The sequence below is a fragment of the Malaya genurostris genome, chromosome 2, assembly GCF_030247185.1.
Source record: "Malaya genurostris strain Urasoe2022 chromosome 2, Malgen_1.1, whole genome shotgun sequence".
Classification (NCBI taxonomy): Eukaryota; Metazoa; Arthropoda; class Insecta; order Diptera; family Culicidae; genus Malaya; species Malaya genurostris.
In genome coordinates, this window is record NC_080571.1 from 124,710,941 (window position 1) to 124,734,337 (window position 23,397).

Here is a 23,397-nt window from a genome sequence, read left to right on the forward strand (position 1 = left end):
AGAACGTAAAATATCCGTGGGTGTATGTGTATGTGCAACAAAAACATACACTTAATTTTCTCTGAGATGATTCGCAGACTTAGGTTCAAATGATTTTTTGGTTTCCATCCAGATATCACTTCCGGTTTTATTACAAGATGACAGACGCGAGATATTACAAAAAATATACACATAAATTTTATCTTTTACATCTTCATAAAAGATGAGCTAATTTTTCAGAAGCTAATTTTTCAGAAACTTTTAGTAGATTTCTCTAGTTCATAAATCTTGTTAATTGAAGATCACACAAACTCACGTCGAATATATAATGTTCGGTGGACCTTTTCTTTGCTGGTGAAGTCGATGGACCGTTTTTTTTTTTGTTCGCGTCAACCAATGCACTATGGTCCGAAACGGGAAATTAGCGTGACAAAAATATTTTCACTATTAAATATTAGTTTTTTGTTGTTGGTGTCTTCACAAAAGTTGTTTGTAATCAAATGGCGCTCCTTTTGATGAAAAATGTTGCTAGGGTGGTCCTCATTTAGGTTGAAATCTGAAATCTAACTTTCTTAATTGAACTCAAAAATGATGTTTTTGTACGATAAAGTTGCAGGAAATTTTATTTTGAGCAACTTTGCTGAAAAAAGCACTTCTCTAGCTTTTCATTTGATCGAGTTACATAAATTTTCCCGAATAAAAGTAGGGTGGCTCCTGAAAATTCACTTTTTTTGTTTTAACTTTTTTGTGAAACATTCTACGGAAAAGTTGTCTTCAAAAGAGTTGTTGTACTAATCATTGCGCACAATTTTGCTCAACCAAGCTTTTTCATATGAGCTACCAGTAAAAAGTTATGATTATTTTTTCATCAAAAACTAGTCAAGCTTCAAATATCAATATTCATTAGATGCCAGATCGATAAAAATGTATCCTATGCGGTTACTGAAAGATCATAATATAAGTGAAATTGGAAAATTGGAAGGGTGTTATTTTTTTAACTTATTAAAAATAGTTTTAAAAATACCTTCAAAAAAATCAAAAACATTGCATAACTCTTAAACGCCCTTATGTATCAACATACTTCCTTCGCCAAAATGATAGTATCAAACTAGTTCTACAAGTGTTCCATACATTGTCCATTCGAGAAATGAGACACACAAAAACTACAGCCGAAAATAGATTTGTTGTAAATCAAAGCACTTCCTGAAACCCAAAAAATCATTAGGTTGTTAAAATGTGTAGAATTTATTTATTCGAACCAAAACTCATTGTGCGTCGTTTTCCGGTTTTTACAGGCTATTCGGTACACAAGTGGTAAAAAAGAAGGGCTAGTGTCATAGGCGTCTCGGCACGATGTGGATAAAAATATTTGCATTTTACTAACTTGCATCAGCTTGTTGGAATGGTTGTCGAAATCATGAAAATTTCTGTTCATAGATTTATCATGGCCAACTAGTTCGGAATAATCATATTACACAGTATCTCTGATCCTCAGTTGCTCAAACTTAATTGAAATAGTTATTTTGGTAATAAATTGATTAAAATTGTTCTGCAATCTATTTTCGGCTGTAGTTTTTGTGTGTCTCATTTCTCAAAAAAACAATGTATGAAACATTTGTAGAACTACTTTGATACTATTATTTTGCTGAAGTTTGTATGTTGATACATTAAGGCGTTTAAGAGTTAAGTAATATTTTTGAGATTTTTAAATGGATTTTTAAGACTAATTTAAATAAGTTAAAAAAATAACACCCTTCCAATTTTCTCTTAAATTTTTACTTATATTATGACCTTTCAGGAACCACATAGGATACATTTTTATCGATCTGGCATCTAATGAATATTGATATTTGAAGCTTGACTAGTTTTTGATGAAAAAATAATCATAACTTTTCACTGGTAGCTCATATGAAAAAGCTTTGTTGAGCAAAATTGTGCGCAATGATTAGTACAACAACTCTTTTGAAGACAACTTTTCCGTAGAACGTTTCACAAAAAAGTTAGAACAAAAAAAGTGAATTTTCAGGAGCCACCCTACTTTTATTCGGGAAAATTTATGTAACTCGATCAAATGAAAAGCTGGAGAAGTGCTTTCTTCAGCAAAGTTGCTCAAAATAAAATTTCCTACAACTTTATTGTACAACGAAATCATTTTTGAGTTCAATTAAGAAAGTTAGATTTCAGATTTCAATCTAAATGAGGACCACCCTAGCAACATTTTTTATCAAAAGGAGCACCATTTGATTACAAACAACTTTTGTGAAGACACCAACTACAAAAACTGATATTTAATAGTGTAAATATTTTTGTCACGCTAATTTCCCGTTTTGGACCACTGTGCAATGGCTGCTTCGATGGGGACGGCAATTCATATTTTGCCCCGGGCGCAAATTTTCCTAGTATGCCACTATCCAATTTGTAAGTTATGTTATGTTAGTTGTAAGTCATACGCAGAGATGCCGTTTATCCATATTTATCTCTATTATACAGATTTTTACATACGCATACAAATTTATTACATAGTATAAATTTTATACAGATATCCAAAATTTAATACAGATTTCACAAAAAGTAAGAAAGAAAAAAAATAAATTTATTCCGCTTGAGCTATCTATTAGTATTTGTTTGAAGTGCCTAGATATAAATATATTAATTAACGGACAAATCACAAATTGAAATAAAGATCTTTTGTGTAGATATTTGATGATAAGCACTAGCAAAGTAAAGTTTTAACATTACATTCCTTTTGTGGAATTTGGCCTTTCTGTTTCAACAGATTTCACAGCCGATTCATAGCGTACAGAATCGTTGCATGGCTAGTACTACGATCCTACGGACACTAAGAATCCTTCCAGGTCAGGGACCCTAACATACGATAACTGGCTTGCTAGACCAGCGCCTTACGTATTGAGTCGCCAACCCGGGTTGATGAACACTGCAAAAATTTGAAACCCACTTGAACTGATATTCAAGGAAGTCAGGCATCAGGAATTTTTTTTGTCAGATTTAGAGTTGTATGGTCTGACTTGGTGTTGGAATTCCATGTTAACTCATGAAGTCAACATTTTCAAACTAAAAAAGAAAACTAATAAATTTCGTCGATGAACTATAGTGAACGCGACAATAACCTACGAAGATATAAAGAATGAATGCTCATTAAATCTGTTATTCTATAACCACAATCTATTGGAATGACATCTTTTAGCATCATTTTTTTTATTGCAGAAAATGCATTTTATTAGTGAATACAGATGAATACAGATTTTTTATACAAAGCAATACAGATTTTGATTGAAAATATCTGGCATCTCTGGTCATACGAGCCGACTTAGGATATGCCGTTCTCCGGATACCAGATCTGAAAGTACCAGAAACAATAGTAAAAACTCCAAAACGGAACTCACTCCACTTCATTTTCTCAGAGATGGTTTTACCGATTTTCACAAATTAGGCTCAAATGAAATGTTGTATGACCGCATGTTTCTACTGAATCTTATCCGGAACCGACTTCCGATTTCGCTATTACAAGGTGAAGTATGTTAAAATTTCAAACCGTCATTTACAACAAAAGCCTTGGTATTACATTCCATTTAGCAAGAAGTGTCAGAAATGTTACCACAGGGATATCAGTTTTTTTTTCGAGATAACACAAAACCTCGACGTTTCATGTAGTTCTAAGACATTTAGCATAAAAAATTCGATTTCGGAAAGCTTGAAACTTTTCTTTCAAGGCCCCAGAGTCGAATTTTTTTCAAACAAATTTTTTCTGGATGACAAAAAAATTGTATCAAGAAACAATTGAAATTTACTTAACAAAATACGGCAATAGTGAGCCTCCTGACGACAATTCATTGTATTGGGTTTAGTAACATAAATAACCTATTTTCCAAAAATAGAAATATTTCAGATATGGTATGTTGATCGTTGCATATTAATTTCCGAAAACAGTGATATGAAAAATTATTCAATTATCTAAAAGCCTTTGTATTACATTCCTTTTGTGGAATTTGACCTGTTTCAACAGACTTCGCAGCCGATTCAGAGTGTACAGAACCAGTGCATGGCTGGTGCTACGATTCTACTGACACTACGAATCCTTCCAGGTCGGGGCTCGAACATACGACAACTGGTTTAGAACAACGATGCTTAATACTTTTTTTTTTCTTCTAAATTTGGCCCAAAACTGTTTCAATTTACAGGTTATGTTAGTTGGTGAACCAAAAAATCTCTCTTGTTTTTTTATTTAAGAGTAATTGAAAAGTATTTTGGAGAACCCTGCAGTAATATGTATGAGAATATTATTAATAACAGGTTTTGTGATGTCGTGGTCACCGCAAATAACTATAAGAAACGTAGTTTTAAAGTATGAGCGCGGAGAGGGGGAATATGTGTGTATGATCACTACAAAAATGTTTGGCTATAAAGTCGTTTGTCGCAAATTATTCATTTTATAATTCACTCTAATATTTAAAGTGGAGAATTCTCATACTATTTTTTTAGTTTCGGGAGGACTTTGAACCTCTAAAGCCCATATCTGTATTCGCGCCTTTAAAACCTGTGATTTTTTTTATATATTGGAATCTTAGTATAGAAAATAAGGATTAATTTCACCTCAGAAAAACAAGTTATATTTTTTTTTATCTTCGAAGCTAAATGTCTCTCCTTATACGTCACTTATATTTGATACATGCGTCGAAAAAGCGTTCCCAATATGATGATTGATTCTTACTGTCGCTTATCTATACTGCAACTTACCTGTTAATGGGTCAGCTGGCATGTTTGCTTTATTGAAGCCTCGATGCTCAAAAATTGGGTGTACATTAACACAGCTTCGTTTGGTTACAGAACTCGTACCGCTTTCGATTTGTAACTTATTTTCACTACTATTTCCACCAGTATTGTTAGATAAGGGAACAATATTAGCTGCTGATATTTGCCATTGGCTCACCAAAATCAACAAGTTTATGCTTACAACGAGGAAACTAGCACTTTTTATATGTGCCATTTTAGTCGTAAAATCAATGTCCGCGTGATATATTTATTACAGTAGAGCAAAACGACAGAAGGATCGAGTCTTACAGTTTAGTTCATTGAGTGCCACAGATGCAAGGTATCACGAAAAGCCGGTCATAATTTTTGCGCACACATTTACACAGGTCTCGAACGGTATAAGCTTTCGAGACAAGAATGCACGCCTTCAGACAACCGTAGTCAGAAGTTGAATGACTTGTGTTGTTCTTATTTTTTCTTCTCACATTAATTCTCAATGCTACGGTATTACATCCAACACACAGTGGTTCATTGAATGAATATTGAAGTTTTGGAAATTGTTATACACACCGATAAAGTAACATGTGAACATAAAATCCTGCAATCTCCAACCTTTTGCAAATCAATACTATGAAGTTTATTCAATGCTATCGCACATTGTCGTTCTACTTAAACACAAAATTTACTGTTCAGAAACACTTCCAAAAATCGCAAATGACAACACATACACTTTTACAACTGCGCCAATAGAACAATCCACACGCACACTACGGCAATTTTCTCTCACTAGTCATACAGCTAGTTAACTAATTTTGTAAAAAAAATATTTTACATGTTAACTATTCTCATCTTTGATACGAACTTAACCACTTTTTCATGAGTGTAAAAATACAATTTCACAACTACACGTTCACGAAATTACACCAAATTCCACTCAATGTAATGAAAATTCAGCAAAATGGGCTAGTTGGCAGACACTGTAGTATTTCACAATTTCTATAAAACGATTTTTTCTAATAAGTATAAAATTGCTTCGTAATTCAATAATAATCAGATGATGATAAAAACTATCGAAGATACACAAAATTATTAGAACAAAAATTTTGCGAAATTTTTCTTAGACCAGAAGCAATACCACCAAACCGCACCAGAGCTGACAACGAACTGAAATGATTCGAACTGAGAGAGAGAGATCTCTGATTATTTACCCTCGCCTGCATTCTCACCAACAACTTGAAAAGGAATGCCGTTAGGAAGAAGCAAAGTTGTACGGGGAATAAAAGATGAATGAAACAATATGGGGCCACCTGAGTGTGAAAGAGTTGACAGTATAATTGCAATATACGTTGAATCGAAGTACTTTCGTTTTATGCAAGATACAATTTATCGAACAGATGTTTGATTTTTTAATACAATTTTCTTAAAATATCATTAATCGATTCTTTTCAAAGCAATCGACTAGACCGTCTGCTTGATTCGGCACGAACATATGAAAAAGGCATATGGTACGACAAACCCTTACAATATTAATGCTCGATTCTTGACTCTGTAACTTTCATGTACACCAGAATCGCTATAAACTCGTAGATACAATCTATGAAATTGTATACATTATGCTTGATCCCCAAGGCATAAGCAGATAATTCCAGATATGATTTCCTAATAGCTTTTTTTACTTCGATTATGTGCCATAACTATTTTCAATGACACACTCAAATAAAAATTCACGTTCTATTCACTTGAAAAATCACGTAAGCTGGTTTCAAATGTCAAATTGAATGTTTTAAGTGACGAAATTGAATGTTACACGAACATCCCCTAAATTTTATTTACAATTTTTTACTACATCGACCGGACCATTCCAGTATGAAAGTTTCTATTTGTTCGACTGGACCGAGTACCTGCGTGAGTCCGGAAGTGTGCCCGCTCCTGTCGAATGCTTCAAACAGACCGTTCGTCAACCGAAAAACGAGTTCAGAATCGGTATGAAGCTAGAGACACTGGACCCATGTGATGCAAACTCAACGTGCATCGGTAGTGTTGTGGGAGTTTTCGGATCTCGACTTCAGGTTGAACGGCAGTGACAACAAAACGATTTCTGGAGGCTTGTCGATTCGAGATCCCACGACGTTATTAGTTGCTTTTTATTTTCAGCCGATAAAATTCTATGCCAATTTTCTGAAATAAATGTTTTATTTTTCATGGCATTTTTCATTTCCTAGATTTATATAAAAATCTGAAATCTCCCTATTGATTTCAACCAGTGTATAAAATAGTAATTCTCTGGTTTCTAAATTTTATATGAACTGATAGGTAAATTTGATATGAGCAGTACATTATATTTTACCTATGAAACACGTAGCTTTTACTGGATTATGCATTAAACAGTTTTTAAATGCCAGTCCATTAAAACTTACGTGAAAAGTAGGGTGGAAAATATTCACATAACTTTTCACGTAACTATAACATGATTATTATTTTGAGTGCATGATATTATAAAGATATCCAGCTTTCACGTTTTATGAACAAATCTCGGCTGATTTTCCAGAAGGTATTAAGAGCAAGTGACAATTTCTCTTTATTTACTTTCTCTTTCGAGTATTGTGATGTAATTATGAAGATTTCCTTGGAATTCACAGTTCTGTTTGAAAGTCGAAACAGTATCAATTCGTACAATATCAATGCAGACTCCAACAGGTGTGTACAAACGCTCAACTACAAAGTTATCGCTTCTTTGATTGGACGATGGCGATACGAAGGACGGATCTAATTGAACTCCGTGGAATTCAATGACGGGGGAACATGTTCAGTCGTTGAAGAACCTAAAATAACCTGATTTTTATTGAATATTACTGATACACATTTGTGCATTTCCGTTTCCTTTCTTATACAGAAAAAAATAATTGAGTTGTTTCATTCATTCGAGAAGATATAGGAAAATAGTTTCCATTCTGAATAGAAATGATATTGTGCTTAAAGACCAAGGTATTGCAATGAACAGAGTTATTTTTGAACAATATTTACCGTGTTAGGCAGAGTGCTTAAAACAGAGTGACGACAGCTGTTCGTTTGGAATGACAGCTTTGTTCCAAACGAGCAAACGACCTGTCAAATACAATACAAAGCGAACGAAGCTGTCAACATTTCGGATTAAACATTTTGAGTTGTTGCCAGCATTACGGATGAGATGTAGTCACTCTGGTTATAGGCACTCTACGTGTGCCTAATAGGTTAAGAGAAAATTCAGCAGCTAGAAGTTCTACATGGAAGATCTATAATAGAGCAGAAACTGGAACGACCAGTTCTTCTGTCAAATTTAAAACTGGTCTACGATGCCGTTCTATTTTTTTGTATTTTTGAAACACGAGTAAAACACTGCTGGGGCTGACAGTTTTTCTTGTTATAAAATTCAGATTTAAATTTTCTAACTGGCATAAATTATGCATCTAGAACTAAAACACTACTGAATATGCCCTAAAACCAGGTGAGCGTTGAAGACTGAACCCACCTTATACACAATTGTCATAATTGTAAATAGATGGTAGAAGGATTCCTGGATGGATCAGATCAATAAACTTGTTCGGTCTCTTGTTCATCGACTAGCTAACAGCTCACAACCGACGACACGACCTGCCACTCGTCTATCGAAACTGTACCGGAAATTTAACTACCCCTTGTCGTAATCATTTTCTTGATCGGCCTCCATTTTGTTTTTTTAACTCTTGGAATCGCGTATGTACGACTGTGTCGTCCAAGCTTACAAGAGTGAATGAGCTAACTTTCTCATGTACATCAAAGCATCCATCCGTCAGGGATGGTTTCCTTTCACGGATAACAATGAAAACGCGAATAATTATAGTAATTAGGTTTTTGCCTTTCTCTATAGAAAGGTATTAGAATTGCTGGAAAAACCGACTTTCGAACGGAGCCTCGGAGACCCATAGTGTTATATACCATTCGACTCAGTTCGTCGAGATCGGAAAATGTTTGTGTGTGTGTATGTGTGTGTATGTGTGTGCACTTTTCGAAGATATTTGAACGCGCTCAATTTTCTCAGAGATGGCTGAACCGATTTGAACAAACTTGGGCTCGTTTGAAAGCTACTGTCGGATCATTGATCAAGTTTGAAGATCAAATGGCTGTGACTTTTGGTTCCGGAGATATGATTGTATAAGTGACGTAACCGACAAAAAGCGTTGTATTTGAACGCGCTCAATTTTCTCAGAGATGGCTGATCCGATTTTAACAAACTTGGGCTCGTTTGAAAGCTACTATCGGATCATTGATCAAGTTCGAAGATCAAATGGCTGTGACTTTTGGTTCCGGAGATATGATTGTATAAGTGACGTAACCGACAAAAAGCGTTGTATTTGAACGCGCTCAATTTTCTCAGAGATGGCTGATCCGATTTTAACAAACTTGGGCTCGTTTGAAAGCTACTGTCGTGCCATTGATCAAGTTCGAAGATCAAATGGTTGTGACTTTTGGTTCCAGATATATGATTGTATAAGTGACGTAACCGACAAAACACGTTGATTTTTACCGCTCTTATATATAAGGGTGCCAAAATTTTGGGATCACCTCTATTTTCGTTAAGTTCTAGTGCTCAAAAGTTTAAGCACCTCGAAAAAAGCCTTCATGCAAAATTTGACCTAAATCGGACATGCTTAAGGGGTGCTGCCCGGTGGCAAAGGTTTGACAATTTTCGATCTTGAAAAAGCACCATAGGGGGGAGTACATGAAATTTCCAAAATCGAAAATTTTCTTTGATGCCAAAACTCTTAAAACTGCATAAAACATCGAAATTTAGTGTCATCTAAAAAAAAATTTTTTTGAAAAAATCAACTTTCTGGGACTTAGAAAAATTTTCATATTTTTTCTAAGTCCCAAAAAGTCGATTTTTTCAAAAAAAAATTTTTTCGAGATGACACTAAATCTCGACGTTTCATGCAATTCTAAGCCTTTTGGCATCAAAATTTTTTAGATTAGCATCACTGTTCTCATACAAATAGGCAACGCAAATGTCAAGGACTAGTTTGGAAAAATGATGCTGACTGTGTGACATAAACACTGAAGCATGCTTTTGTGAACTACTCGAATCAATCTGAATCAATTGGTGACAAAATTAGTATCCAAAATTATTTAATTAAAGTATGAAACATATTTTCATGAGACTGTTATGAAAGAAGAGAAAAGCATTATCACACCACTAGGTGGATTAAGAAGGGTTTTTTAAATGAAATATTCATTGGTAATTTCTACTGGGTACTACACCCCTCTGTAAATGGTAATGTCAAAATGAAATCGCTTGAAAAAAATTTAAAATGGTTACTGCATATTGAAGACTTGAGCAATGCAAACAAAACAAACTGCAAAATGGGTATTTGATTACGAAAATTAAAAATGTATTCACCGACTGCCATGAGTGGAAGGTCCGTTTTGTGCAGTAAGTTGTAAGTGTGTTTTCCAGTATCATTACCTTTCATAGAAGTGGATTAATTAGTCGTGGTGTATGCGTGAAACCACATTTGCGGCTACAAATTAGTCGATGGGTACGACTACAGAGTTCTACTGTGTTTGGAAAGAATATATTCCAACGGAGTTGGCACTCAAAATAATTATTTCATGCGCTCTCGATCCCCGTCCCTGTCCACCATCTTCATTGGAACTAACAAGATCTTTTTTTGTCACTAACTTTTTCGTTCCCCCTCCCCTGCCTCTTCACCATCTCGATGGAAACTAATTAGATCTCTGTCGTTTTCAGACATTTTGTTCCCACATCCCCCTTTTTACCCCGTTTCCACAATTTTTACTTTCTTTTTCATTCTCTTCCGTAACATCACCATCATCGTCCACGGAAGACCACTCCAGTCGAAAACCCAGCATGCGGGCCACCCGCCGGGCTTTAGTAGCCTGGGGGTGTTTCCCGCGGACCCACACGGACCGAAGGACGCGGCCAACGCTAAATATTTACCAACGCCATCTGGAAGACTCGTGCAATATTGAATACATCTCGACCACTGCCGATCGCCAGCCGAACGCTGGATTTTCGAGACGCTAAGATCACATATTCTAATGATACTATTCTAGTTTAAGTTAGTCGTTAATTAAGATTAGAAAATAACCTTGGCATCTTAGAGCTTAAGCAGTGTGCCTAAGAATATATTGTAATATTGAATAAAAAAAAATTATTTCATGCTACTAACGATAAAAGTGATATGTTAAAAGAAGTCTTCTTGTAGGAATAAAATATATAAAAAGCTACGAATTGATCTTGAAATGATCGTGTTTGTATGAAAAAAATATAGTCAATGATTTATCAGCATTTTCGTTTAATTCTCATTTATTCATAGAATTTAAATATGCCAATTTTTATTATTTTATAAAATGTGCAACGATACAAGTCACGAGTTAACGTTTGTAAACGATTCAAACGGGTAAATAAACATAAAAATGTGTCCATTGAACAATGGAAAAAGAGTCGCATACGAACGTTAAATGATGATCTTACCTATAGTGTCTAGACCCAAAGTGACGACATTCTGGTTATAGGCACATTACCCCAAGGGGCAGATCACTTTAATGTCGTTTTCGCTTGATGCCAAACCTAACCCAGTTTCCACTCTAACTGCTGTCAAACCGTTTGTTTGAAGCCAGTTTCGAACCTAGTTTTAACGTTGTTGAACTGAAAATCGAGTCAGTTTCGAACCTGGATTTTATATCAGGTTTGTTTAAACCCCCGTTGCTAAGTGCGAAAACAACACAGTTTCGTGAAAAATCTTTGTTTGATGAAACTACCCTGGGTCAGTTTCAGTTTTTTCAAGCGAAAACGACATAAGAATGCAAATTGAATGTACACATACAGTGTCAGCTTGGAGCGAAATCAATCTTCAGTTAAGCAACACCATCGCACAGTGTCACATTCAACTTAACATGTCAATTGTATGGGTGCGCAGTGCTGCTATTTTGGCACGCACGAATTTGACATTTATCTCTCCTACTTCTGTGTACGAGATTCGATGCGGACTTGCTTGAGGGCGCCATGCTCGCAAAAAATGTTGTTGCCAATAATTTGTTCGGGAAATGTGAGAGCTGGATATCTTGTTAATATGATGTCATTGATGTACAGCAAATTCGCAAAAATGGCAATCAGTTTTCGTTTCCACATTAGCTTTCAATGTGCAGCTAATTTAAAGCAAAGACATCATATTAACAAGATATCCAGCTCTCACATTACCCGAACAAATCATTGGCATCATCCTTTTTGCGAGCATGGCGCCCTCAGGTGAAGCCGTCAATCAGAGCTCATAACATTTAATTTTGTTAATATATCAGAGTTTTGAAAAAAACTTAAGCTACTTCGCGCACGTGTGCCGAGACTCCAAGAGACGCGGATGGTTTTTCGTTGCCGGAAGGCAGACGCTAGTTTCAGGGTCTGGGCAAGAATTCTGGTGAGACTCTTGCTGGCTGTACATGTCCAATTCTATTCATAGCTCACAAATACAATTCAAGCACTCACCTTTATTATAGCTTGCACTGATGATGGCTGTAGAATTTGGATTCTCCACTTTCTTAAGTTACTATTAGAAAGTGGCACTAAGGCCACAAAATTTGAATTATTTCAATTGCTCCACCACTTCCTCAAAATGTTTGTTCATTTCCTTGGGGCTCCTTGGTAGCTTATTCGTAGCAACTTAAACAGTGTTGCTAAAGAAGAATATTTTTATCATTATCAAGGGGTCGTTATATTTGTGGTAACTGATGATAAATCACTCACAGATACTTTTCATTTCAGTTTTTCTTCGGAGTGCCTGGTCATGTCGTCGTCACAACGTTTTTTGTTTAACTCAGTAAAATCCGCGGTCATATTCGAAAAGTTTTGAAAAGAAACTAAACCACTCATTAAAACAGTAAACTTAGTTGTATCGAATTACACAAATAAGATCAATGGTAAATTGAAAAAAAAATCTGGATATAAAGATTTAGCAGGATCGAATCAACATAGACATTGCCGATAACATCAACTCAACTTTTGTTGACATATATTAAATAGTTTGTTTCTACAATAAAACCAGCCGGAAAAATTTTTTTTCGTTTGGCTTGATCAAAATTTCGATTCAAATCATTGTTGATGTTGAAGGGAGAAATGGGTTCAAAAACTTAGTTCCTAATCAACATAAATCAAATTCAAAAATCTACTAACTGTTTTGTTATTTCAATCATGCTCCATTTCTCTGCGCGTATGTGAGAGAGATGTCAATTCGTAGGCACGAAAATAGAAGCACTGCGTACCTATGCGTTGCTGAGCTGAAGATTAGTCTCGCTCCAAGCTGACGCAAGGTCTACTATGTTACTACTCATCAAATATAGCCCTAGTTAGTTTAAGAAGATCGTTGGTAATTTTAAAAGCGTTTGTTAGTTTTTTCCCACTCCAACTTGTGAGGAATTCGGGCAACCACGCCTGGCTGCATTCCGGCTGTGGTCTAAATTGCTTAGGTGAAATTGTATTGCCAATTTGGCTTTTCCTATTTTTGTTCGGACTTCAATTGATGTTCGTCAATCCGGCATGTACATACAAATATAAAAACGAGGCTTGAAGCACACCCTGTCAGCTTGGAGCTAAACCAATCTTCAACTCAGCAACGCCATTGCACGGCATCACATTCAACATATCATGGCAATTGTATGGGTGTGCAGTGTTTTTTTTTCGCACACAAATTTGACATTTCTCTCCCCTTCCTATGTACGAGATTCGATGTGGACAAGCTTAAACAAAATAGAGGAACACGTCCCAAACAAGCGTCTATACACTTCACAACTAGCCACTCTGAAACGAACCGTATCGAATCGTTAACAAATGTTTTGAAACTCTATTAGGGTTTTTTACCGTCACTGCTAACCTCAATCGGATGAACACATTTTGACAGTTCAGCAGTACTGTTTGTAAACAATTTTTTGTTTGTCTGTTGACAAATTAGATTATGGTCCATATCGCCTAAATAGACTTTTAAAACATTTGTTCACGATTGGATACGGTTTGTATTTCAGATTTATCAAATAAAATTGACTAGTTTCAAAGTGTAAAGATAATTGTTTAAGATGTGTTCTTCGATTTTTGTTTAAGCTTGTTTGTAAACAGTACCGCTGAACTGTCAAGGAGGAATGCTTGTTCATTCGTGACGTCATGATAAAAAATCTAATTTAGGAGACAGACAAACAAAAAAAGTCTGTTTACAAACAGTACCGCTGAACTGTCAAAATTTGTTCATCCGATTGAGGTTAGCAGTGACAGTAAAAAAACTAATCTGCCAGCCGCGTACGAGTGAGTGGAACTTACGGTCTTTTGAAAAGCATACTGTCGAAAATAGTGTCAGAAATTTATCAACCAGTTTCTTCAATCACCTTGTACTTAGTTTATGTGTTTCGTGTTCATTGGTAGATGATGTGTCAGTGTCGTTCGCCGGATTTTATTGAATTTAGTCTTTCGCAGTGAATCGTTTTTTTTAAATCGAATCGTTTATTATTTAAGATCTAAAACAAATGTGCTAACGAAAGTTCCTGAATCGTGCTTGGTGTGAAAGGTTTTGATGAATTGATAGGTATTTGAGGTTACGTTGAACATCGCAAGTTAACTAATTCAATTGTGTATCTTTCTAAATTTTTATGTTTCAGCATTCAGTATGTATACATTACTAAGTGTTTCTCTTGGAATTATACTTCTGGCCGAAGCCGCCCGTGGAGAATTCAAAAGTCATCCCATAACAACTCAACTTTCTGCAAAATGGACCATTACTCCAATTCAGTTGGAAATTGCAGAATTTATCGAAGAAGAAAATAACAATCTATTCTGGGATTATGTTGAGTTGATAAACCAAATTCCCAATGGACTTTACCATATAGGTAATTTATTGATACATCAAAACATATTAACCTGAGAAATCGAATTATGCACAATTACCTTGTAGAAACCGAAGAGAAGCGTTACAAAAAATCGATGGATCTTGCAAATACTTTGCTTGGCGTAGGGCAAACTAACTTGCTGAAACTATCTTTGTCACTTCACAGTTTTGCTCCCAAAGTACAAGCACATTTACAGATAGCTGATGATATGCTCAAACAGAGTGACTGTGACAGTCCTGCTTTTGTAAGCATTGGTGGTAAAATAACATGTGATGTACACGACTTACGAAGTGTGTTGAAAAGTAGCGAACGTACTTCGGTCAAGAGAGAGACTTATAGTATTGATCACATCTATCCTGGATCAGAAAATAATTCAATGACAGCTATTCTATACGCCCAGTTGGGAACTAATGAATTCAAAATAATTCATGATGTACTAAAAAAGGAAGCCGATAAGGGTGTTTTGACATATGTACTGCGACACTTTGTCCAAAAAAGGTCTAACGAAAAAATGCGGCTATCAGGTTATGGAGTAGAACTTCACCTAAAATCAACTGAATACAAGAGCCAAGATGATTCACCACAACAGCAGGATCAAGAAAAAATAATTGAAGATTTTGCTGAGCCAGAAGTTGAGGGATTCGATTTTATAAAACTGAAGGAACGATATCCACATCTGTCACATTCCCTTGATCGATTCAGAAACTCACTTCTAGAAAAACATGAAGAGATAGCACCTCTAAAAGCATGGGAATTTCAAGAATTAGGACTTCAAGCAGCTCAACGTATTGCGCAAATCCAAGGCGAAGAAGCCTTGCAGATTTTACAGTACACTGCTCAGAATTTTCCTACCCAGGCCAAATCATTGCTTGCTCAAATTGTTTCCGAGGATTTTAAGAAAGAAATGAGGCACAACATAGAAATTTTAGGAAGGAATCTAAATCTTCAACCTCCAGATTCAGCTTTATTCTTGAATGGACTATTCTTCGATGCTGACACAATTGATACTACCACTCTTTTAGATACACTTAGGTCGGAAATGCGTGTTTTGGAAGGACTGAATAAAATTAGTTTACGTGGAAAATTGGCTGCTCCGCTATTAGCCTTAGATCTATCGTCATCCGCTAAGGAGTTTGCCATTGATATACGCGATTCTGCAATAATATGGATTAATGATTTGGAAAATGATGCCCAATACAGACGTTGGCCCGCCAGTGTGATGGATCTTCTACGACCCACGTTTCCCGGAATGTTGAGAAATATACGAAAAAATTTATTCAATCTTGTCCTGGTAATAGATCCAGTTTCCAGTGAAGACACAGGCCGAGATATTACAAAATTAGCAGAAAGTTTTGTCATACATTCTGCGCCAGTGCGAATTGGACTGGTGTTCCACTCCTCAAACAATGAACACATTGCTTACCGAGCAGTTGTGTGTGCTTTCAATTACGTACATCAGAAAAAAGGATCAACCGAAGCGCTTGGATTTCTCACCGATGTAAGTACCAACCCCATACAATACGAAATAAATTACACATCCTTAAAAGATCTCTGATATATACCAAATCGTTCTTAAAATCGAACTGAAGTCTAACGATTTTTATTTTCACTAGTCCAATTCGTTCCACCCAAGGCTGTCGTTTGTTTCAATCAATAATTTAGTATTCGACTTTCTTGATTTTTTAAAAATTTCAACTTATTCATCGATTTAACAAAGATTTTCTGAAAACCCTAGACCTACTTGTTTACGGGCGAACGTTCATATAACACATACAATTGCTGAAGCATCAAGTTTTTCCAATTTAAAAATCTAGATTCACTCTTCGTGTACAAATTAGACAGAAAATAATCAAATTTTTAGTTTATTTTTCTTGAAAATGTGATTATATCCATATTTTAAGCATAAAACATCCCCGACGCGATGATTTCCAAATGTGGTGTAAAATTCAACCGTAAGCGTTTCCCGAAACCATAAATATTTTATCGGTTGCTCTCTAACTTGGAATAAATTTAGATGTTACTTCATATCAAACAAATGCAAACAAACTTTTAAAATGAGTTTTACTAACATTACCGTATATTACTTTTCCAGCTTTTTGCTGCAACACCGAAGCACGACATTAAGATAGAGGACATTCGTAAGCAAATGAAAAAATCATTTTCTAAACTGAAATCAGAAGAAGTAGATGATATCGTTGGAGAAGATTCCGATTTCGATTATGGGCGCAAACTGTCCCAGGAGTTTGTTAGCAGGCTTGGATTAAAAAACAGTCCACAAGCATTGTTAAATGGAGTTCTGCTGTCACCAAACACATTGAATTCGGATGATTTCGAAGAAACAATTCTAACCGAAATCATGCAGCAAACCCCCTCCATACAAAAAGCAGTTTACAAAGGTGACTTGAATGATGGAGAACCGGTGATAGATTTTCTTATGAAACAACAACACGTGATGCCTCGATTGAATCAAAGAATTCTCTCAGCTGATGATCCAATATTTCTCGATGTCTCCGGAAGTCCATATTTAAATATTGAAGATGTATCAGCTCTAGCGCAATTGTCGAACTCAGACTTAACTGCTACTTTGATGGGAAATTTGAATTATTTTGGAGGAAAGTCCACTTATGAGAAGTTCATGGGTCATAGACTACATTTCCTCAGCTTATGGGTTGTTGGAGATTTGACACAGGCCTCGGGTTGTGCACTTTTGTTGAATGCTTTGCGTTTTATGGTAAGTTTTGCACATTTTGTACATTCAGGTAATTGAAAAGCTATTTTTTTCTCAGAAAGCTACAAGTGGAAGCCGTGTTGCTTTTATTCCAAATGTAGATGGCAGCAATTTTGCTAGGGCTGAATTAAAAAACAATTTAAATGCACTTGTTTGGGCTACAATCAATACCTTGCCAGCAGAAGAAGCCACTGATTTAGTTATAAAGCTGCTAGAACAGACTGATAACGGACAGAAATACCAGGTGCCCGAGGCGGTACTTGATTTTCTACCAGCAACTCAAACGCATCTGAAAATGCTCAGAGTCTATTGCCAACGTGTGCTGAAAATGAAAGCATCTGTTAATAGTCTTGTTGCCAACGGTCGTGTTTTTGGTCCTTTTGATATCGATGAATACTTTGCTTCCGAAGACTTTGGTCTGCTAGAGAAATTTTTCAGTATGCAATACACGGATAAGATTAAATTAGCTTTGAAGGAAGCGTCTATAGATGGGAATGATTTTTCAATTTCTAGCGATACGATTTTCAAATTAGTTTCAATTCTTGTTCCTCGACAACAATCTAAATCTCGCTTCACAATTCCAACCGAAATCGAAGAAAATCACACTGTTGTAAAACTAGTTCCGAAATCAAGTGAACTACCACACTTCGACATTGTTGCCGTACTTGATCCCGCATCGAGAGGAGCGCAAAAATTATCGTCTCTGTTGATTCTTTTACGAAATGTTGTCAACTGCAGTATGAAACTAATACTCTGTGCTGTCGACAGACATAGCGATATGCCTGTAAAAACGTAAGTCAAACTCCTAGAACGATTTTATCTGAGACATATCGACAAATATCGAAATATATTTTAAGGTTCTACCGGTTCGTCGTGGAATCGGAATTGCAATTCAATTCAGATGGAAAATACGCCCCAGGACCATCGGCCAGATTTATCGGACTTCCAGCGAACCCATTGTTGACTCAAAGTTTAAATGTAATTGTGACGTAAGATTTAAAACCAATAAGCATTTTTTTAATGATTATTTTTCTAGGTTCCTGAGAATTGGTTAGTTGAAGTCGTTAGATCTGTTTATGACTTGGACAACATAAAACTTTCGGAAATCAACGGACCAGTCCATAGCGAGTACGAGTTGGAATATCTACTGATTGAAGGTCATTGCTTTGACACGACCACCGGTTCTCCGCCACGTGGATTACAAATTACTCTTGGAACTGAGCAGCAACCTATCATTGTTGATACGATCGTTATGGCCAATTTGGGCTATTTTCAACTGAAAGCTAATCCCGGAGCGTGGATACTGAGATTACGTCATGGTAAAAGTGCAGATATTTATGACATTACCAGTGCTGACGGCCCGAATGTCGCCCATTCCAATGACGGCACTAGAGTACTACTGAGTTCTCTGAAATCTCATGTATTGAAGCTTCGTGTAACGAAAAAAACCGGAAAAGCAAACGCAGATCTTTTGAGTGATGATAAAGATTCGGGTGGAGGCATTTGGGATTCAATCAGCTCAATAGTCGGAACCGGCGACAGCCATGAACAGGATATTTTGAACATCTTTTCGGTTGCATCGGGACATTTGTACGAACGTTTACTTAGAATTATGATGCTCTCGTTGCTGAAACATACTAAAACTCCGGTTAAATTTTGGTTTTTGAAAAACTATCTGTCACCTCAGTTTATTGATTTTCTTCCTCATATGGCTGAGGAATACCACTTTCAATACGAGCTAGTGCAATATAAATGGCCTCGATGGTTACACCAGCAAACAGAAAAACAACGCATTATTTGGGGTTACAAAATTTTGTTCTTAGATGTTCTTTTTCCGTTGGATGTCAAGAAAATTATATTTGTTGATGCTGATCAGATTGTGCGAGCAGATATGAAAGAGCTTAATGAGTTCGACCTTGGTGGTGCTCCATACGGATATACTCCATTCTGTGATTCCCGGGAAGAAATGGAAGGATTTCGTTTCTGGAAGCACGGATATTGGAAAAATCATCTACAGGGAAGAAAATATCATATTTCTGCGCTTTATGTCGTCGATTTGAAGCGATTCCGAAGAATCGCTGCCGGTGATAGAATTCGCGGCCAATATCAGGCACTCAGCCAAGATCCGAACAGTTTGTCTAATTTAGATCAAGATTTACCAAACAATATGATTCATCAAGTCGCAATCAAATCCTTGCCCCAGGAATGGTTATGGTGTGAAACATGGTGTAGTAGCGAATCGTTACAATACGCAAAGACTATTGATCTCTGTAACAATCCACTGACAAAGGAAGCAAAACTAACTGCTGCACAACGCATTGTGCCAGAATGGAAAAACTATGATCTGGAAATAAAACGACTGCAAGCTAAGGTGGACGAGTTAGAACATGAAGATGGCCAAACTATGCATTCCCAAGGTAAGGTAACAATCATGGAAACAAATGTTCAGTATTGATAGATTATTTTGCTTTCAGACACAACAATTACCAATGAAGATATCAGTCACATTGAACTCTAAATCACAATCAATGTAGATCATACTCCAACTAGGAAATTGTAATCATTCTCCTGTTCTAAAAATAGTAGTCCAAAAATGATGCTAAACCAATGTTCAGTTGTCAAGTGAACTTTGTCTGCTGTGATCTAATGGTAGTGTTTTACGCTAGTCTTCGAATTATGGTTTAAAGGCTGGCGTTTAGCTTTTTTTCAAACTAAGGACGAAAGAAAAGCTGGCTTACACCCAGTACGAATTTCATCTAATTTCAAGGGTCAATAAACTGTACAACTTATTTTAAGAATGTCGTTTGTTTTATTTCCATTCAAATTTTTCGTTGTTTCGAAAACCTCGAGGGATTAAGCCAAGTATTTTAATATTAAACAAACTATCGAAGAAGTCAGCATTGTTGAAATCAGGATTTCGAGAATTTTCAAAATTCATTTTTCAATGATCAAATAGCACATTTATTTTATTCTATAGAAGCCTAAGTGAGACGTTTTCAACACTGTATAACCACCAAAGTACGTCAGGCAACGTAACTATACTCATCGCCCGAATTGGGGGTCCTTTCGATGTACTGCTTATCAATCAACGATTCAATGCATTTCTTTATCATGCCAATGTTTGGCGCAAAACAAACCTTCGATTGAGCCAATATTTCCTGTATAAGCGCGTTGTGTCTAAGAACTTTTCTAGATTTCATAATTCGTACTATTGTAGCTTGCAGATACATTTTACGATCGTCATCTACTGAATTTATGGTATTTTCAATCTCTTGCGGAGTTTCTTTTTGTAGTGACGTTGTAATTTTGAATTTGGTTCTTCTATTTACATAATTTTTGTTCAAAGATATCCTTGAATTAACATCCAACACCTCCGTGTCAGCTAGCAATAATTTTGATTCAATTATGCTAATTAAATGGCGTTTTAACGTATCTTGATTCAGTTGCATCGAATCCTGTATCTCTTTAAAGCCGAGACTATCAGTAGTTTCAAATAGAAGAAGTATCGCCATTTGATAAGTTTGCATAGTAACAATATAGTTTCGATTGACAAACATTATTTTAAGTTCTCCATGGCATAAGTGATGCAACCATGTTAACTTTCGACCACTAAAATTGATGTGATAAAATCTCTCAAACAACCTTATTGGTTTCTCGAATTCTTGTGGAACTGCAAAGCCTACTGCAACTTGCATTGCGCCGAGAGGCCATGCTCCAGCCTGGAGTATTTTAATGGACAGGTTTATTCCCGTTTCCTTGTTTTCGTGCTTCAAGAAATGGTTAAATTTGACGTTTAGGTCACCAGATACTGAAATGTCTGTAAACATCCTATGTAGCTTATTCGTGAACTCGTATCCACACGCTTGTTTTAGCTTATTAATCATCATTTCTTCGGCATCCATGCTTTGAGATTGTTCATGAATCAATCTTTTCGCTAACATGCGGCTATAAAACTTCTGGTAGACATCTTTGTCCTCGATATACTTAAATATGGTGATACTCCTTGTCAGCTTTGTTTCAATTTCCCTTTCTGTGGTTTTCGATTTTTTCAGTAAACTGTCGCAGTATTTTGCGACTAACTCAGCACTTTTCCCGGGTTGCTTTTCACAAGCGTGAGAGTTTATGACATCTGAACAGGCTCTATCAAGGGCACTTAAGAACACAGGATCTGAATTAAACGTATTGGCAATAAGCTCTTCATATTTTTCATGAACTTGCAGCATTCCTTCCACAAAGTGTACATGTATCATTTCTCCTCTTAACGTTGATACCATACGTGCCCCATCAGCTCTTATATGTTCTAGTAATGATTGGACTAATGACTTCAGTGCATCCGGTATGGGCTTCAGAATAGTGTATAAATTCTTCAAATCTTTTCTTCTTTCGCAACTAACCATTTCATTGCATTCTGAATAAAGATAATCCAAATGATCCGTAATCATACGTTGTTCACATTCTTTCCGCAACTTAGGCAGTGAACTACTATGAAGATATTTGAGAGAACGTTTATTTTCTTCATCAAGTCTTTTAATGACTTCTTCCATATAATTACTAACAGAACATATTTCTAGCAGTTTATTCGCTTGTAGTCTGAAAAATTCTCCGCTATCTCTTAGCAATGGTGCTTCAAAAATGTGTTGATACAATTGAAGAGAACCTTTCTTTTTATACTCTTCTACACTTACAAAGCTTTGTATAGTTCCTTTAATTACAGAAACCATATCCGTGTGTTGAATGTTGTTCATTCGATCATTTTTGATACCATCTAACAATTGATAAACTAGAGTTTCATCCAATTTTTCTATCATTTGCTGTCGCCATATATCAAGTCCGAGTTCTCCAATTTCAAGCTGTTCTTGAGAATCATGATTGATGCAACCATATACAACTTCAACTTCCGAAAGCTTCTGCTTTTTAATATGTTGTTGATTAAGATACAAAAAGAGATGGTTTAAATATTCAATTCCTTTACTATATTCTGTCCATGCAATAAAATATCGATGCAGTAATGCGTATGGTTCGTTACTGGTACTATTACTTTCTGAAGATAACACTCTGGTTCTCAATAAATTTTTGACGTGATCCTCAAGGAACGTTTTTGTTGCTGTATAAAGTTTATCCGCCAAAGGTTCAGGGTGTGCCACACATACTGCATAAATATCTACAAAACGACTGCTCCATACATCTCGTTGTACACTGCGTAACGTTATTACTTCCATAATAGTAGTTTTTAAATCGTTCCATATTTCTTCGAAATCAATACATCTTGGTTTGAGAGACATTTCGCTTTTGTGTAATACAAGACGATGCAATTGACTTCTAATTTTCAGCTTTTCTCTTGACGTTATGCCCTGCTGAACTATTTTTAGCAATTACTTAGCGAGTTTTGCAGTGCTGCTAGTTTTGTACACATACACACTGAAAATAAAAAGAAATGCGGTTAAATTTAATAATGATAATCAGTTTTGGCGAAATAATGATCAGAAAAAATTCATTTCAGTATCACTCATGTTTTTCATGAGTGATAATGAAATGATTTTTTTCTGAATTCAAAAGGTTTTCAAAAAAAACTCGATGACTGAAAAATTCACTTCCGAGATTTTATTTCAAGAAACAAGCAACCACAGAATTCTGAACCTTGCATGCAACTGCAGTTTCGCAGAATTCGGTAATTTTTTACCAAATTTTCAAAAGCCGAACATTTGGTAACTGGTCGTTCGGTTATTGCTGAATTGTCTATAAACTTTAACTGAATTACTATAAACTTTAAACCAAATTGATCTAACGAATGGTTCGGTAATTCTATTGTATTTGTTTACTTCTTGTTAAAATTCTGAATTTGAATGGATTTTCGGATTTCATAAAACAACACATATTTTAAACGTACGATTAGGTTTTTCGGATTTGGATATTTTTGTAATGGTGGTGTAATGATGCCTTTCTCATATCAATCATATTATCATATATAATACTGTGGTATTCTTCAAACTAATTTCTTCGATTCTTAAAAGAATAACCGA

General features: G+C 35.8%; 3 protein-coding genes across 4 annotated transcripts in view; 1 reads left to right on the top strand and 2 right to left on the bottom strand.

The window, feature by feature from the left end:
• Nucleotides 1-5,902, bottom strand: part of LOC131427668 (glypican-4) — a 57,805-nt gene extending 51,903 nt beyond the window's left edge. The window contains exon 1 of the mRNA XM_058591063.1: nucleotides 4,735-5,902. Within this exon, the coding sequence (XP_058447046.1) occupies nucleotides 4,735-4,984 (250 nt within the window). The 5' untranslated portion in view covers nucleotides 4,985-5,902. The remainder of the gene's footprint in view (nucleotides 1-4,734) is intronic.
• Nucleotides 5,903-14,156: 8,254 nt separating this feature from the next.
• LOC131433045 (UDP-glucose:glycoprotein glucosyltransferase) lies at nucleotides 14,157-20,175 on the top strand. Its single transcript, XM_058599774.1, has 8 exons — nucleotides 14,157-14,348; nucleotides 14,422-14,649; nucleotides 14,715-16,147; nucleotides 16,742-17,380; nucleotides 17,436-18,169; nucleotides 18,235-18,355; nucleotides 18,414-19,794; nucleotides 19,852-20,175. Exons 2-8 carry the CDS (start codon nucleotides 14,430-14,432, stop codon nucleotides 19,893-19,895), a joined length of 4,572 nt encoding a protein of 1,523 aa, XP_058455757.1. The 5' UTR covers nucleotides 14,157-14,348; nucleotides 14,422-14,429; the 3' UTR covers nucleotides 19,896-20,175.
• LOC131433046 (cullin-2) overlaps nucleotides 20,164-23,397 on the bottom strand; it is a 46,550-nt gene continuing 43,316 nt past the window's right edge. For both annotated transcript variants that reach the window (XM_058599775.1, XM_058599776.1), the window contains one exon: nucleotides 20,164-22,795. In XM_058599775.1, the coding sequence (XP_058455758.1) occupies nucleotides 20,401-22,659 (2,259 nt within the window). In that variant the 5' untranslated portion in view covers nucleotides 22,660-22,795 and the 3' untranslated portion in view covers nucleotides 20,164-20,400. The remainder of the gene's footprint in view (nucleotides 22,796-23,397) is intronic.

Excerpts from the sequence above, each read along its gene's own strand:
- LOC131433045 (XM_058599774.1), top strand. The coding sequence starts at position 14,430 with ATGTATACATTACTAAGTGTTTCTCTTGGAATTATACTTCTGGCCGAA. Across the intron at positions 14,650-14,714 it reads CAATGGACTTTACCATATAG|AAACCGAAGAGAAGCGTTAC; the intron begins GTAATTTATTGA and ends ATTACCTTGTAG. Across the intron at positions 18,170-18,234 it reads AGCGATATGCCTGTAAAAAC|GTTCTACCGGTTCGTCGTGG; the intron begins GTAAGTCAAACT and ends ATATATTTTAAG.